General features: G+C 37.1%; 1 protein-coding gene across 13 annotated transcripts in view; it reads right to left on the minus strand.

The window, feature by feature from the left end:
• LOC126856002 (IQ motif and SEC7 domain-containing protein 1) overlaps window positions 1-18689 on the minus strand; it is a 42399-nt gene that overhangs the window by 6824 nt on the left and 16886 nt on the right. For 2 of the 13 annotated variants that reach the window (XM_050605030.1, XM_050604943.1), the window contains exon 2: window positions 4706-5096. The exons of 2 other annotated variants lie outside the window; for them this stretch is intronic. In XM_050605030.1, the coding sequence (XP_050460987.1) occupies window positions 4706-4908 (203 nt within the window). In that variant the 5' untranslated portion in view covers window positions 4909-5096. Of the gene's footprint in view, window positions 1-145; window positions 190-4705; window positions 5097-5478; window positions 5498-7166; window positions 7376-11301; window positions 11394-13421; window positions 14208-18689 lie in introns of those variants that run through there. 9 more of the 13 variants (XM_050604861.1, XM_050604697.1, XM_050604441.1 and 6 more) reach the window with 9 other exon arrangements.

The raw sequence follows: 18689 nt of genomic DNA on the forward strand, positions 1-18689 counted from the left end.
GCAGCAAAGACTCCGTAAGGAGATAATTAAAATGAGATAACGATATCGCGTAAGCATTTCTTGCCAGGTGTTCTTAATGTTTGGCAGACACAACACGATTACAGTGTACGTATGTGGGTCATAAAGATAAAAAAAAGGGACGCACCCCCTGAAACGGGAAACGCAAACGATCATATTGCTTTCCCGAGGAACTCGGGCGATTTTCCACGTGTATCGAATTGCCGCTATGCCGGTTGCGTGCGCGATTCTTGTCCTCGATGTGTGCGAGTACGGTTCACTCTCTCGCGTGCAATTACACAATTTACGATCACGGAACCGCACCTCTCTATCCGCAGATCTCTCGATCACAGGGCACGAGCGGATCTCGCGTGCCGACCACCACGAATGCCGAAGACGAACTGGCTGCGAAGAACGTGAGCAGCTGGCACTCTCTTCGGGGCATTTTTCGACCGGGGCAAGAAATCCCGAAAGGATCGTGGAGACGAGGGGCACGAGTCCTTCTCCTCCCTCTCCCCCATAAAGGTGCGTGCATTATATCCGTCGTTGTGCATCTGGCAGGTGCACGATGACGGCTTTCGACCGTGACACTCAACCTTTTCTACGCGAGACTTCTTCTTACGTAATGCGTGTCAATTAAACGACTTATGTAAGAATCCATATGTATATAACATAAGCGAGTAAACACGCAACGTTATATGACAAATATACATAACGGGTGAGACGAAGTGCGGGATTTGCAGGCGAGTTCTAGGAAGCATTGCTAGTTGCAGATTTACGATGCAAGATATATGCTTGAATAAAAAAAAATGTAGAATAAAAATAATACAATTTGTGTAATCTCTAAAGATTGTATCACTGGATATTTTTTTTCTGGTTCTAAACAAAGATGGTCGAGAAATCGATCGTTCCGCTATAAAATGCATCGCTCTCGTGAGCGCGACCATATTTTTCTATCGTAATCAGTGCGTGTACCATTAAACGTTATACGATAATGTGGATAAACCATACAAATGCGAATGTCTTTGAATTATAGACAGTCAAATGAGACGCCTAAGTGATGTAAAAGCAGTTTTCCAATCAGAATTAAATTTCAAAGCTTGAAAACCAGAGAAATTTTCGACATGACAAAATTGAAAATAAATATGAGAATAATTTTCATAATTATTATTATGGATTATCAATATCATCTCTTAATGAACCTTGAAATTCGAATGCTTTAGAAAATGTGTGATGAATGCGGATTCTTGCATGGGAACAGAAATTGCCCTAGATACAAGAAAATTAGATTCAGAAAAAACTCGCTCGCAGCTTTGTCGAAAGAGAAGCATATTTTACATCGTACGCTGCGAATAAAATAATTCCAGATTATCCCCAAACAACCGTACTTATAAAATTAGGATGGACAATTTCGATCTTAAATTATAAAGATCGTAAATATTTGCTCCTTGTAAGAAAAAAAGATAAATATAAGGAATACAATAACATTAAGACTTTAAGACGACAAAAACATATTCAAAGTTTATAGATGAACACATTTTTAATCAATCACACTTTTAGGAAATAAAATAAAAGTATCTCTCCTCGAGAGATGAGAACATCAGGCCCCGCAGGATGCAAGCGCTTCGGAGCAGAAGCGATGTCGATGGATACAAGAATAAATAAACGCTCGGAGCGCGATGTAGCATTTGAGTCCAAACGGAAGGAACATCTGCTCCTCTATCGTCGGTCCTCGCGTGCCACGATGCGCGCGTGCTATCGGGGCCCTCTTGCCCCCCCCCTCCCTCCCTCCCTCCCTCCCGCACTTCTCACACCCCTTCCTCCAGCTATCGCACAGGATCCCGCGCTGCCTGCCTGTTTGCTTGCCATGCCGGTGGTGCCCCGACACGCACCTGGCTTGATGTTTTTTCTTTGAAGAAGATACCTTAGGCTGCCAAATGCACGGCTTCTTCCTGCCCCCCTCCCCTCCCCCATCCTTTTCAAGAGGTGCTTCGACGCAGTCTGTTCCGCATGTTCATTATTTAAGTTCGATCCATGTGTTTTAAAAAATAAATCAGATCAGATTGATCAAGAAATTCCTTCTTTTCTTATATACATTCTTTCTATATTACTTTAGCATTGATAAAATGAAAGATAAGAAGAAATGAATTTTTCGATCTTAATATTACAAATGTCCATTGAATTCGATGCAATTGATGTGATTGCAAACTTAATGTGATTGTTGGAGAGGGAGATGTTTAGCAAAATATCTTTAAATAAGGAAGAGTTCGCAGACATTGAACAGTGTTTTTGAAAAAAATTTGATAGAATCGAGAATGACAACACGTTGCTGTGGATGTAGCCGTCAATGTCAAATTAAATAAAGGTAAAATTTATGTCGTTATGTCTTCTCTGGAAATATATTCAAAGCGTCACAGGATGTGATATTCATTCGATTGTTATCAACATAATAAAATGTAGGAAATTTATTTCCTTGTTATCAACATAATGAAATAACAATTTTTTTCACATCCGTGATATATTTCATTCGCTAAATCACCGCACGCGTCTCTAAACATCTGTGAGTCAATAAGTATCAAAGTATCCGTGCATCGCGGCACACATATATTATTAAAGCATACGTTAAGCATTATCGTTGCATCTGGTGTGACGATAACGATACATCGCACTTACAATTAGTCAGGTTTCTCCGCTGAAAGCGATAGATGCTTAGTAGCGTCTTGTTAATTTCTTAACTGTGTATGTAACTCGATGTATCTTCAAAGTGCATGCAAATGTCCTTTGTCCTCGGAAGAGAAGATTGAATTACCGTGCTGCGATAACTTACGTTCATTATCATTGGCCTAAATGCACACAATGTAAGTCATTTGCATATTGCGGATTCCCCAGGCGGATGACGTCTCTCTATCGTATCATATTTCGCATTATCATATTATTTCGCATTACATATTAACTTACATTGTACTATATATATAAAATAAATAAATTGTATTATATATATATATATATATATATATATAAATAAATAAATTGTATTATATATATAAAATTCGCAAAATACAATTTATTTTTTATTTCTCATATATATTTCTTAAAAAAATATTTTTCTCTTATACATACATGCATACATACATATATATAAAAGAAATAAAAATACTTCGTATTTTGCGAATTAATCAGTCAATGGAGCTGCGTGAGCCTTAAATAAAGTGATGACGGTTCGATAAAAGCACCGACTCGCGCGATCAATTACGATGTGGAAATCGTCTGACAGCTCACTTCTACGAAGGCTCTCGGAAAGTTGCGTCTTTTAAAGACGTCTCTGTGCTCTACTTCTGCGACGCCTCGTCGCAGATGCATCTAGAGATTTGCGCAAGTGCCTATTACGTCTAACATCGCTTATTCGCGCGTAATATGTGTTACGGTATATCGAAGCGATAACAAACTCCCACGACGCAATGGAAGATATATTTTCGAGGATGTAGCGAAAAATTTTCTTAATTCGTACAGAGAAATCCGCGTTATTATCACAGCAATAATTTCTACATCGTGAACGAAAAAATAATCAGGAGATAAAAATGAAAAAGTGCAAGAAAAATATATAGATGTAAAAAAATTTTCCGTAAACAAAAAAAAAAAAGATTCAACTATGTCGTCGCTCTAGGACTTACGTTCTGGTGCTGTAAGTAAAGTTTAACGGTACGCCGTTAAAAGTTGTACGTCTGATACGGCTGAACGCGCAGCTTTCGAGCGCGGGGCACACAACATATTTGATATGAGAAGAAGAAAAAGTCGCGATAAGTATGGTAACGTGTACCGTACGGCAAATTGTGTATATGTACGCATACGTGTGTTTTGTATCTCGAATTCATTACGAAAATTATTAAAGCGCATTCTTCATTATGGTAGCAGCCGCTATACCGAGCTCGGAGGAAGAGGCTCGCGCCGCGGACTAATTATCATCGTGCAATTAACAACCGTTGATTGCCATTACCAACGTGGGTGCGCGCCTGCGCGAGCATCGAGCGATTCCTCTACTCGAAATAATTTTGCTCTCTACCCGATGTTCGTATAGGGATGTGTACGTGTGCGAGTCGACCGATTAGTGTTGGAGAGGAAGAGGCGCGAGATGATGATGCCGCTTTAGAGAGATTACGTTTCCTCACTATGATAATTACACTCGTGCGAAACTCATCGAGATAGCACCGATAGGATGTTAGTACCGTTGATGCAGTTTCCTTTTCTTCAGTAGAATTTACCCATTTGATAACTTCTCTCATATATACACACGTATAATAGTATATAAAATATAATATACATATATAAACAAACAAAAATTTGTAAATATCATAGAATACAAAAAACACAAAAAGCATCAGGAGATTCAGAACACATATTAAAGTGTAAAATAAACTATATCATTAAACTCATTTTTTTGAAACGTCTCTCAGACATCCATATTTAAAAAATGATGAGAATTATGTATTATGAAATATAATTATTTGAGTAAAAATAAGTCGTTTAATTATATTTACACCATAGCATTTGTAATATAAATAGAAAAAAATCCGACGAAATAATACGAAATATGTTTGACTCTCGGGCGTGTTCGATATGCATCATATGATATCTGTCATCTGTCATTGGGAGATTCGAATACGTCGCGTTGGCGTTATCGCGATTAGATAAAAATGATAAATATATGTACCGATTGATGAACGACGTTGGCGTGGAGTAACCCAATTGAAGACGCGATCTGACGACCCTCTCCTGGACGGTCACCATCCTCGAGGTTCGCGAACTTTGATGCACTCTGGTGGTTCGTATCACTTGATAACAGTGGTGCTGGGTCTGGGGCGAGCAGACCGTCACCCTGTCGCTGCGTGGCTCGATCATCGTGTACGTGATCATCACTGTTCATCACGAGAATTCTCACCGTTCCGGGGAACGAGTCGCGCCTTGCTTCGCTGGCGAACTCATCGTCGCGTTCTCCACGCGGTTTAACTCGATTCGCAAATAGGTTACCGCGGCATTCTTTGGTTAATTGGCGAGTGCCGAAGAAATCACGTTAGAGGGGATATGTTCGATATCCAACGGATCTAAAATTCGATAAAAGTGCGATAACGACACATTATATACTCCGTCAATTTGCGCAAGTTCAGGAAGATTTTCAATTTAAATGCGCAATATCTTTTCATGCACCGAATATAATTATTTATCATAAAATGTCAAACGTGCAAAATCAAATTTACAGATACGATTAATAGACGATCGTTATCAATTAATACGATTTAATAATTTTAAATGTCTATCTAGAATATATATTTAAATTTTCATAGAGTTATATAATCGTAAAAATTTAAAATAATAGTTTAATATTTTAACAAATGTATCACTCGTCGTCAAATCGATCCTTATTAACGTAATAATTGGCAAAATCTAAATTTGGTTCCCAAGCATAGAAACGAGCTTAAATTTCACCTGAATTTAACTTCAATGTTAAGTAATTGGGTTAACTATTACTGGGCTACTCTCGGCTGCGATCAATAGTGTCGTATTTTCACTCGTCTGTCTTTTCCGGTTGATTCATAGGCAATCGTTAAAACTTTCTAACGATATTTAATTAATATGCGTAATCGCACATATGTATCACAATGCGATATCTACAAACGATATACTTATTGCTATTAATGATTTCTCTTCAATGAAAGTATCATTACATTTATACTTTGATGCGACGTTTAAATGCATTAGATATATAGATGCATAATAATTTTTTACATATTGCAATTTTTGTAGATTAAAGTTTCGTTAAAATTTTTTACTCATATACATAGTCATTTTTATAATATTTATTTTTTTTTTTATATAATAATATTTAGAGAAAAGATTCGTGAAATCAATCGTGATTTATGAAATCATCGCGCGTCATCGATTATCATAATCAACTTATTGTTTAGTGTTTATCGAATTCGGCAAGAAACAAAATTTGCGAAATCGAATAAAATGAATTTTTCGCAAATTAACGCGCGCAATTAGTCGGCGACGAATACCGTTTGGTTTGTCTCCCGCTGCTCGTATCGGGGACGCACGTACGAAAAAGTCAAAGACGGCGAATAATAATGAGCACACAGAAATCCTTCGTGCACGAACGAGACCGCGTTCGCGAAACATCTTTAAGGTTGTATGTGTCATATCTCGAAGGTAATGAAGAAAATTATGACAAAATTATAAGATATTCTATATCGCATATGAAAAAAATGAGATCAAATTTTGGCGATTTACAACGTGCATTAAAACTTATTTCAATAAAAAGTAGAAGTTTATGTGTTTTTACGGTAACTTAATAGTACGTATAGCAAAAAAAAAAACAATCTTTCAATTTACATATTAGTTTTTTTATAAATAATAATTATATAAATAATATATTTATATTATATTTTTAATGTTTATTTTATATTAATGTTACTATTTAATATTTATAATATATTTTTTTTCAAGTTACATACAAGGCATATTCATGTCCAAAATTTTAAAAATTTTTTAAATTCGAATACATTATAGAAATAAGAAATAACTATAAATGATATAAATAAATTATAAAACGTTATTAATTTAAAATATATTATTCTACTACCTTATATATACATAATTTATATATATATATATATATATATATATATATACACACATAATTTCAATTTAATCATTTTTATCAGGAACTGTACACAGCCAATACAACCTTACATGATATGACACATACAGAAATATTCGCAATGCAATTCCACACGGCTCGATTAGCACAATTCCACATTTTGCTTTCTTTTTTCGTGTAATAACAATATTTCATTTCGTCCTAAAGTCGCCGAAAAGAGTAAACAAAATTGATTTAATTGATTCAGGGAGAGGCAAAAAAAGGGAAAAACGCGAGATTTTTTAAATACACTTATCAGATTAATCCGAAAAGGCGAACGAAGTGAAGCTCGTTGAACGCGCTTATCGAATTAATCGGTATTTCACGGCAAAGATCGATGACACGAATCGCACACTTTTCGCGTTTATCACGATTTAATTTCACGGCAGAGGCACGCTGAGCTACAACGAACAATGGCTTCCCATGTGTACATTTCCCGATTGCGCAAAGAGGAAAGAAAGAACAATAAAAATACCTATGACGGACCGGCGCGCGCGTTGATTCACGATCATCAACTACGCCCGTTCTGCTTTGCCGTTAGCTTCGATACCATAATGGAACTGTCAAAGTCGAATGAAAGGTGGGGCGGCGGCCTCCCACCGGCAGCGCATACACATTGTTACGCTCGTCTCGATTCTGCTAACGCTCGGAAATACAGGTCAATTCACGCTGACCGTGGGTGCGCTAGTTCAGATAGATATAATATATTTCCAAATCTGCGTTAAAACTCTTATGACAGTGATCGCGGGACGAGGTCGTTGCATCCGCGAAGGAAAATACACTTTAATGTGGCGGAAGAGAGACCCAATCGGTTTAAGACGCCAAAACACAGTTCGAATCGCGATTATGCTCGCATGGATTGTCCCACAAGTTTAATTCCTCGTGTCAAAATTCCGTGGGACAAAAATTTCGATAGATTTGCACTAAAAGCCCGAACGATACAAGAGAAAGAGAAAGAGAGAGAGAGAGAGAGAGAGAGAGCTTCGATATATTTAAAGAAAAAAAGTCAAAGGTAAAATTGAGAAAAGTCGTTTAACAAATGTCTCATGGATTTTTGAGTTGTCTCTTGTTACGGAGTCAAAGTAATTCAGATAATAAAAAGAAAAGCAGAGTAAAAGGAAGATGCGAAAAATGTGTCGCGCGAGAAGAAATGAGAGATGCGATATGTGTCGCGTCCGCATTTCTCGCACAGTTTTTATAGGAAGGGACATGCCGGTACATTTATACGTTTGACACCGATAGATTTATTCCTCTTTAAATCGCACCGTTAAACATGTAAATAGAAAAATAATAGCGCGTACACAGATATGTACGTCCTATACTTTCACGTATGGTAATGCTCGCGCGGATATTTCGCGATGCAATACACGGCGACAGTTTCAACGAGTACGCGCGTTCCAGTTTTTTAATTTTCACACCATCTGAGCGAACTTGTGCGGGTTGTTGTTTCTCTCTCTTTCTCTCTCTCTCTCTCTTTGTGAGCCTGTTGAAAAACACGCGCGAAATATACTTCACGTAACATGAGAATATCCGCGGTTGCAACTCTCTTCAGCTGACGCGTCTCTTTTCAAACGTTCGTCAGAAGAATCCATTCAAGATTTTATTGAAAATTCGAGATAATCTATATATTATATTCGATACTGTTTTCAATTTTATCAAATAGTTTCGTTTATTTATTTTTTCAAAATATCCTCTTGTTCGAGAAGAGATGCACGTCAGTATTTTTCACAAATATATTTCGCGACATATTATTAAAAAATATTTCGTGACATATTATTAAAAAATATCTCGTTACAAATTTACAAAAAATTATTTAATAATATATCCAACTCTTTTTGCATAAGAATGATTCTATTAAAATTCCATAAACCGCATTGTAAAGACATATTTTCACTTCACGTAGCCGCCAGTATTCTCAAAAACACATCGATGAAATCAATACGATAAAATCGTTAATGTCATTAACCATTTTATTTCTTTTTTTCCACGATTCCTTTTAGCCCTTTAATTGGCGCGATTTACCGATGGACTCTCTTTACGCACGAGTAAAAAAAAACGCGTGCGAAAAAATTAATCAAACGCTATTTTCGCACTAATTTCGGATCCGGCCTTGTCTCCTTTTTGCGGCGATACAGGCGACCTGCACAGGAAGGAACGCATGGAGATGCTCAATTCGCCTGTGGCAAAAGTAAAAGTTAACGATCGGGAGAAAGCTCCGGTCGAGCGTACATCTTTTGCCGGCTAGACGCGGACGATTGTGAGAGACTGGTCTAGGCGAATCCAAGTGGCAAAGGTTAAGAGTGATTTCTGCTGGAGGCATCCGCGAGCAAGCGAATTGGCGAAAAGAGGTATATATCTGCGCGAAAGCGACTCCGCGAGATGGGAAGGAAAAGGATTCGCGATTTTTTTTTTTTACGCCAAAGATCCAAAAGTGGTACTCGAACGGGTCAATAGGTTTGGTTTTGCTAGCCGGGCCATATTTTCTCAATTTCAAATCCTGTAACGGACAGATTCTCTCTCTCTCTCTCTTTACGTGTAATAACGGCGTTCACAGATATACTTTGGCGAAACGTCACACTCTAATAATAAGTTCACGTCGGCATACTGTCGGGTAATAGGTTGCGCGCACGCGAGTCACGAAAACCGCGATACATTATTCTTTTTTTTTTTTCTATTCCTGTATTATCTACTTTTCTCGTTTCCTAATGACACGGTATCTCGAAACCGAAGTGTGTGATAAATAGTGGGGGCCCCCGATACTATATCTGTACATGAAGGCCACGAGTATACTTCCAACTGACGTAATAATGTGAAATTTGCACAATATAGACAAACAAAAGTATTTTACCCAGCTTATATTAAATATTCTACGCATTTATATATAACTTTATTCTAAAATTCTCTTATTCAAATATATTAATTTAAATTTCAAATCTTATAACGTAACAAAGAAACATTTATAAATGCTCTCTCATTATTTATTCTTCTATTTAAAATATCCTGAAAAAAAAAGAAAAATAAGACTAAATTCTTTTTCACGAAAAGGACATAACTCTTAAATCGTTTCTTAAATTAATAATAAAATTTTAAGCGTGAAAAAATCAATTTTTTAACCTATATTAAATTTTTCATGATAACGTTACTATGTGAACTATTTTTATTTCCCGCTTGGTGTCAAGTATTTTTATTCCCCTCGAGATTGTGAATAAATTTTATTGCCGCGTTGCACCGCGTGGCGTGTCAATCAATGAGCGAGAGATTTCTCTCTCAAAATTTTCAAACACCCTTGTCGGAAAAGCTTCAGCGATGCCTTTCCACGAATATGTAGTACGGCAAATTTTATTTTCCCGCACGCGCGCGAGTTCTCGGTTGACTAAACGCGAGCGAAAATGTCCAGCAGCTCCGGATAACGGTCCGTAAAACGCAGCGTAGGAAATACATGGCCGCGCGCATTTTATTCGACATACACATCGTCGGGAAAAAGAGATAAATTTATCCTCGAAATCCGTGCGGATCGGATACTTTCGGGAAAATAACGTCAAGACGTTCGGGTAAATAATAAAATAGATAGTGAACGGGCTATCCATTTCTGACAAGATTTTTCCTCGCGCAAGAAAAAAGCGCTGAAAATGGTACTTTTTTGAGTTGATAGAGATATAAAAGTATCCCCGAGCGCAATTTTCGCAGAGAGCATTATTAGATTTAACGACACAAAAACGCGTTGTTAAAATACAAAATTAACGAATAAATATAAATAAAAGTAAGGAGATATTTTTTTCGTTAAACCTCGCAGTTTATCATTTATTTAATACTTGTAGCAATATATCTTATCCTGGTTTTTTAATTTTATTCATCCACTATTCATCAATTTTGGCTAGTCTGGCTACACTTTCTACGTGTAAAATAATAAAGCATGCATATTTAGATTTGAGAGAAAGAAACCAAGCGTAAAAGGTGCGACTTGTAGTCGAAAGTAGAGAGATTCCGTAACTCACTTCCTCTTCGCGAGAGATGTTTCTTGCATTTTTCAAGCACAGTCAGCCAAGTCGCTCGAAAGCGCGCCGGCTTCGATTATCCCGATATCATTGTATCCGAGTCTCTCACGTGAAAAAGTTACAAGAGGCGAAGGAGAGGTACGCGCTCCCACACACGAGGTCCGACAAATTGTGTACGGCACTCTCCTCGTGGGCAACTAGATATGGTATTAACGGTACCGATAATGCTATTCGTACTGCGTGCTCGTGTGCTCCACGTGCTCGATGCGTGTGCAAAAGATGCTGTTAACACAGTTATCGCGTTCGCGTACAGTTCCTCGCTAGCTGATAGCGAACGCCGAACGTGTTCGGAGCTTTAAACCGATATCATTTCGAGCGCGTGGTCGTATCTCGGTTTTACGGGTCAATCCGCTATACTGGATCGACTCCGGTCACGTCGCAGCGAAGGAAGGTCAGCCCACGTCACGGATGCATAATTTTCCGTTTAACCGAAGGGATATCTCGGCCGATTGAACAGATATATGCCAATAAACCTTGAGAGAAAAATATAGTGCAAAACGAAAAAAAGTGAAGATATATTTTGTAAAGCAACGAAAATTGGCAATTTAATCTTACATCATGCCCCTTTCTTATATATTCGATGAAACAGCCGTGTTCGTCGTCGCAAGTCATCCTGTGGTTCTTTCCAGTGGCTATTATTAGAATAAGAAAACTGGGCGGTCTCTTGAGAAACGAAAACTTCGGTGTTTTCATGTAAGTCATATATAGATGATGTTAGAATATATATATAGAATATGATATATAGAATATGATATATAGAACAATGTTCAAAAATATAAGCAAGTTTACCCGGTATTAATCTCAAATAAAATTTGACTTATCGAATTTTATATCAGCGAGTGTATTATGTACGGATAAAACTCTCTAAATTATATATATATTTTTTCTTTTATTATTTAATTTATTTTTATTTTTATGATATATTTTTGTTTTTATTTTTGTATGACAGTTCGCATGTAAAAATCGTGTATTACATATATCATTTATTAACATTAAATTAAGATTTATAAAAATATTCCGAAGTGAATTATCATGTACAATTTATTGTTTCTTTCATTTTATTATTTCTCTCTTTGACACAGTATTATTCGGTATAATCAGTACGCAATCTATCTAGCGATGCAAAAATACCATTTTTCCGTTAACTTTTCCGACTTAACGGTAGTCTAATGCGCATGTGTGCATTACTCTTTCCCGATTGATTTAGATGAAAAATCGTGGCGAAGAAGATTACATACAGATGTGTGTTCGGGAAGACGTGGAGACACATACCCATGTGTCTGACGGGAACGTACGTGTCGCCGAAAAATTGCTTTCGAGCGCGCGACGTCGGCGACAGGCGCCGTTTCGTGACGCACACGGCGTGAATTTAATATGTATCATTATCGTAGCAGTTATATATTGACAGCCCGTATAATATACATGTGACCCGCCACGATGGAGGTTCCACTTTGTCGACACGACTCCGCGCCGCTTTCATTTTCGCCACCGCGCGATTCAATGTCCGCAAATTTTCAATATTTTTAAAAGCCCTGGCTCGCCGACGCGAAAATCGACACGAGAGTTTGCATTTTGCAAGAATATAAAACCGGAGACAGTTTCCTCGAAATATTTATTCAAATCGCCAACGACATTTCCTTATTTTTTAATCGAGAAATATAAGAAGAGTCACCAAAATAATTCGTAAATATTCATGTACATGTCGGATATAAATAAGCAAATTTTTTTCTGATGAGATTGTTGTTTTCACTTCTGTTGGATTTTGTTTATCAATTCGAGAAAGCACTTTCTCTATTAGCGATCATATTTAGCATTTTGTTACTTATGCTTTATTAATATTCTCCAATTAATCATTTTAATAATTAATGTAAATTCCTGAAATATTCTATTTTCTGCGAGCACGATTTAATATTCTTGCTACTTTAATTTAAGACATAAATATTTAATGTATTTGTATAAAAAAAAAACACTTTAAATTAAATTTTCTTAAGAAATGTTCTTTTATGTTTTGCTGTTTATTATTATTATTCTTAGCTCGTTATTAATCCTCAGTATTCGAATTTTCGCCAGAGATTATAAAGAGATTTCTAATATACACATGTTGAAAATATCAGGCTTTAAGATTAAACTTTCTAAACATTTTCTATTCTCTCTATCTCTCTCTCTCTCTCTCTTTATTCTATTCTCATAATTTTAATACTCTTATTCGTGACTCATTATTATTCCTCATTCAAATAACCAGATCGTTTTAAATAAAGCTAGCGAAGAATCCTTTATTTTTCCTTTACGCTGTTCTCACGGCCTTATAGCATTCTTATCTAGTGTTCTTAATCGAATCGATTTACACAAAACTCTTTCCTCTTTTTCATCGTCGCACACTGACAGCGTGCGATTTTCAGAATGCAGTCGAGTGTAAATATCGTCGTGAAAGCCGATTGAGACAGCGGTCTCTCTGATTCTGCCCCACCGTCGCGATTTTCCGTTGTATGTAATAATGCGGGAGAAAGAGAGAAAGAGCGAAGATGCGTTTAATAAATAGCCTTGATCTTTTTGATCTTTGCCTCGTTGATTCCGCGACCCGCTTTTTCGAACATGACAGATCGCGTAGGTTTACGCTATTCGCGCTGAAAAAAAAAAATCACGTCGCCAAGCACACCCGATTCTTTTTTCCTTACCGCGATGTATACCTGCTCGTATCTACGTACAATTTTGCGCGACACTTCGTATAAAGGCCAACCGCAGTCGTAAAGGACGATACCGCGTCGTCAATTTTACTAAGCGCGCGCGCGATGATTCAGCGCGCTTTTTAAGGCCTATCGATACGTCGGACTACCGATAAGGCGGTAGACGTCCTCTTCCTTTATTCCACTGACATCATATCCCATAAGTGAGTTCCGCCTGGTTAGCCGTAAAAATAGCAATAGCATCGCGGATGTGCCTCGAGAATTCGTCCCGGAATAGTAATTCTACTTCACGCACGTACATATTTCATGTTCGCGTGAAAAATCCGCGCATTGTCATCCCGTATCCTTGTCACTGTCGCGTTATCGTATGATATCACTGCCGGGGAAAGGACGAAAGGGGAGGGAGGGGGGAAGGGAAGAACCTTCAGGTGGAACGCACTTGGAACGCGCACTGATCGCAGATCGACACCAGGTTTACCGCGGATTGTACTCCTGGACCGCGAGCGGTTCATCGAGAAATAGTGAAACGCGACGAGAGCGGCCGTGTAAGGCACGCGTGCGCGCGCTCGCTCTATCGCGATCCTTGGCGGTTTCAGCTTGACTGAGCTCGCCAGTCGGCGGGCGAGCTGGATGTTCACGTCGAAACGCCGTCGTCGAGCGGCTGACTTCCACCCCACCTCGCGCGCTGACCGATAGATAGATAGACACGACGACGTGACGTGACGGCGACTCCGTTTCTCATAGAATCGCGACTAGAACTCCAACGTTATACTCCAACGACTGCACGCCACACGTGTTTCCGTTTAACCGTCGCTGCCGAATAATTTTAAGGGACTAAAGAAGATCAAATCGTGCTTATAAAAACGCGTAGCTAAACTTGGCTTTCTATTTGATCGATTTTTTTTTAACAATTAATTTTTCGATCCTTTTTTTTTAATAATTAAATTTATTCGTTTTTTTTTCCATTTTTTATTTTTTTAAATTTCTACTTGTTGCTCATACATATTTAGATACTTTATGAGTATATATTTGTATTTTTTTTTTTTTTTAGAGAAAAATTTTTAGAAATTCTTTATTAAAATTTTCGTTATCGAAAGATCCGACAGTAGACAACGCTCGGTAAAGATAAAATCTGACATCAAATGAAATGGCCTTCGGCTTGAAAATAGGATGTCTGTGGAGGTTTCATCCGGGATTAAATCAAGGAATTCGCAATCAACGAATTTTTATCTATATTAAAAATACGTCCTTCTAAAAAAATGCAAAATATATTTTTACAACATGAATTTTACATTAATCGGATTGCATAGAGTTGAGAATAAATTTTTCCTTCCGCTCGTTGCGTCAGTTTTGATTCGATTCAAATTGGCGCATTACTCGGCAACTTTATCGAATTATATATCTTACATAGTCGCTAGATTTTATTCCCGTCTCTCGTACAACGCGGCTCGATATTTTAACTTGCAAAATACGCGGCATGACGTTTTCCATTTGCTTTCTCGCCGAGATGGTCAATAGAGGAACTTTCACTCATTGTTAGCTGACGTTGTTATACGCTTCGATTCGCGATCGCGTTTCGACTCTAGTTACAATTTTGGCTATTGTCATCGATCGACTCAAACTGCGCAACGAGAAAAATACTTATTATAGATACAAAGTGCACGAAAGAAGTAGCGGAAATCTTTCCCGGTCATGCAACAAATGAAAATTTTCTCGCGATACCGTCAAACGGAAATTATAAATTGTCTCGCGCGACCGGAATTTGCCATTTTATCACTTCACTCGATCCAGATAGATATCGGTTTCGCCGAAGCATTTGAAGCACTTGAGCAGCGCGTTAGTCATTTTCCCATAATTGTGTTTCGTCGTAGTTATAGAGATGTTATTACACGAAATATCGATAACGACTTCGTTTATGTTAAACCGCAGAATTTCGCCTGTTAACGAATACCGGGATATATCGAAAACATTTTTCGATTTTGCGGTTTTACATAATAATAATAATGTGTAATATAAAAGTTAAATGACGGCTAAGTAATATAACGCAAAAGTAATATCACACCGAATAATATCTAACAATTTTCCGTGACAGCAAATATCTATAAAGTGCAAACGTTCAAATGTTGACGTTATAGAAAGATTTTCTTTTCATCTTATATTAAATTCCTATTTATGCAAATATAATAATTCATCCCGTGTGTGACACACTAGAAACTTTTTATTTGTTATTACAATTCTTAGAATTATTATATCATGAGATAAATAAGAATTGTTTTTATCGCGATATGATCTCAATCTCTATTTATCTTTTATAATTATCAGTTATTTTTGTTATCATTATTTTATATTTTCAATAATTTTTTACTATCTCCATACTTTTTTCTAATTATCGAATCAAGCGTGTAATAAAAATTTTATTACAATATGATATAATGCCATATATTTTTCATTACCCGACGATTACGACTGTTATGAAATCAGCAATGCAATAAAATTTAATGAAATTTCGCTTGAATATATTTTCGACTCAAAGAAGTGACAGAATATTTATCATCTTTTGCACGTCGTCATAAACAATTCATTCCAACCCACGTTGCCGATGTTAAAACATTAACGAACGTTTTGGTAAGTACCAATGGTTTATGTCACGTTCCAAGATACACGCGTCGCGATACGAGCGATTTCGCACGGGACAAAGTTCCACATATGCATCTAAACATAGCGGAAAGAATGTTTAAAAAGACATGTCCAAAAAATCATTCTCTCGCAGAAGCCTGCAAAAATTCATAATCAGAGAAAGCTTATTTTTTCAGAATAGATATAATTAAATAATTAAATAGATCTACGTATATATTTTTATTGCAATATTAATATAAATTTAAATCCAAAATTAAAAATTTCTATATATATATATAGAAAGAGAGAGAGAGAAAGAGGATTTAATGTTTATATTAAGCAATTTTTTATTTACCTCAAAATACAAAATTCACGTATGTATTAAATATATGTATATGATACTTTCAATTTTTTTTTTATAATATAAACTTTTAGAGCACATTACTTTCTTCTCATTTCAATAATAAATGAGGATAATCGTTTTCTGGATTTCAATTCAATACTTTCTTTTTTTTTATCACAAAAATTATCGGACTTGCCTCTCTTTCATCAAAATCGCTAATTTTCGATTTATTCCTATCCGTTTTGCAAATACAGAGTTCTTGACACGATGTCGCGCGGTCACTTTATATAACGAGTACCGATTAGCTCGTACCAGGCGGAGACGGTTTGTCATTGCACAAGAGAGACAGAAAAGGAGAGAGGGAGAGAGAAAAGAGAGAAAAAGAAACGATATTCCGCGGATATTCCGGAAAACGGAGAAACAAAGACGGAACATATATACTACGGCAGACCGGTGTGCAGGAGAAGAAGGAACGAGAGAGGTCAGATGAAAGGTGAGGAGAGGCCGGGAACGAAAGAGATCGCGTTCGACTTTCGCTTTAGACCGGAGTGTCTTCAACCTGACGAGGGGAGCACGCTCGGCGCGACCAACAGGATACACACACAGCCTGTGTCTGAATTGCACTTATGCTCGGATAACCCGCGTTCGAGAGGCTAATACAAACACCCGCGCTGGAACGGTAACGAGTGGATTGTATGTACACCGAGACGCATCCATTACTGCGAAGAAGCACAGAAGAGGAGGAATATGTATACGTGATAAAATTCCCTTTGCAAATTTTCTCAGTGCTTTTATTACATTTTTCTTATTTGCTTTTTAAAAAGAAAAGATATTACATATAAATCCTCTCTCTATATTATTTCTCACCAATCAATTATATAAAAACTATTAATAAAATCCACCGTTTTCTTCTCTTTAATTAATCTTAAATTGCCCTTTTGGTTTATATATACATTACCGTTCAAAAGTTTGGAAGCAGTCATACTTTTTAATTAAAGAAAAAATAATAATTTTCTCTCTATTTTAATTCCCGTTGAACGGAGATGTCAATACGGTGTCTTGTTGTCGAAGGTGTCGCGGGGAGTTGAGGGATATAAATAGACAACTGACACAACAGTGTGTTAGGCGAGATTAATTGTACGCGTACGATTAAATTTACGGCAAACAAGTAATCGCTATAAATTGAGATGCGTCGAGAAGGTAATTTCTCGAATTTAATGATCGTAAATTTGCAGGTTGCGCCGAGTTTGCCGAGTACGAAATCAGTATTTAGGACTACGGCGCGCGCGAGGAAACCACTCTCATCGAAAGGTAATCTCTCCCTCGCACCTCACTGTCGATCTCGTGCATCGTCGACTCGAGATGGCGGCTTTTAATACGATCGATATTACGATGTAACCGGTCCACTAGCGAGGGATTTTCATCCTCGACCTTACAATCGCGATTATCATAAATATCGTGCGTTTCAACTCCATACTTTAATTTGACGCAAACGACGATCCATAAGACTTAAGTTTCTAGTATTTGAACGTATATATCTTTTTTCTGATTTTTTAATGTGAAAATCTCTCATTGTTTATATAATAATGCAGAATTAATTTTTTCACAGAAATATATCATCTTATTTTGTTGTGCGTTACAAGGATGAGATAAAAAACAAAATCTCGAAAATTCGACGAGTTCGACCCAGCTTCTGGCTAGGAGATAGAGCACCAATCATATTGTGATTCGATCATGAAAGAAATATCAATCGCATATATGATCCATGCGCTATTGTTTTGTCTATATATTACTATTTAATATATCATGCTACCGCATTCGCAGTGCGTGCAAATATTGCGTGAAAATAAGGTGCCATTAATCAAAGCGGGAAAACACTTTGATATTCATTGATTCAACTCCATAATGCAGACAATCAATTTCCATTGCAATGTGCGATCAGATAGACGTAGGAAGTTAAAGTACCGGTATAGTATGGATGGAAATCGAGGTCGACTACTACTAAAGTAGACTCGAGGAAAGATAATACAACATCATTCGCCTAACCGACCGGCTCGTCCAAGATAGCGGAAAAGCTTCTCGGTAGAACAGATTCGAAATTGGAAATTTATATGATTATAATTCCTATCGATCGATAGGACAACTAGCAAATCTCACGTTCGAACGGTGAAAGTTATGCATGTATGATAACGCGTAATTTTCCCCCCGTCTTTTTTGCTATTAATTTCATTCGCGGTTCAGTCAACCACATATCCGGAATACTAGACGCGATGTGGAAGCTTATAAGATTTTTCTTGTCG

This window comes from Cataglyphis hispanica, chromosome 1 (assembly GCF_021464435.1).
Source record: "Cataglyphis hispanica isolate Lineage 1 chromosome 1, ULB_Chis1_1.0, whole genome shotgun sequence".
Taxonomy (NCBI): Eukaryota; Metazoa; Arthropoda; class Insecta; order Hymenoptera; family Formicidae; genus Cataglyphis; species Cataglyphis hispanica.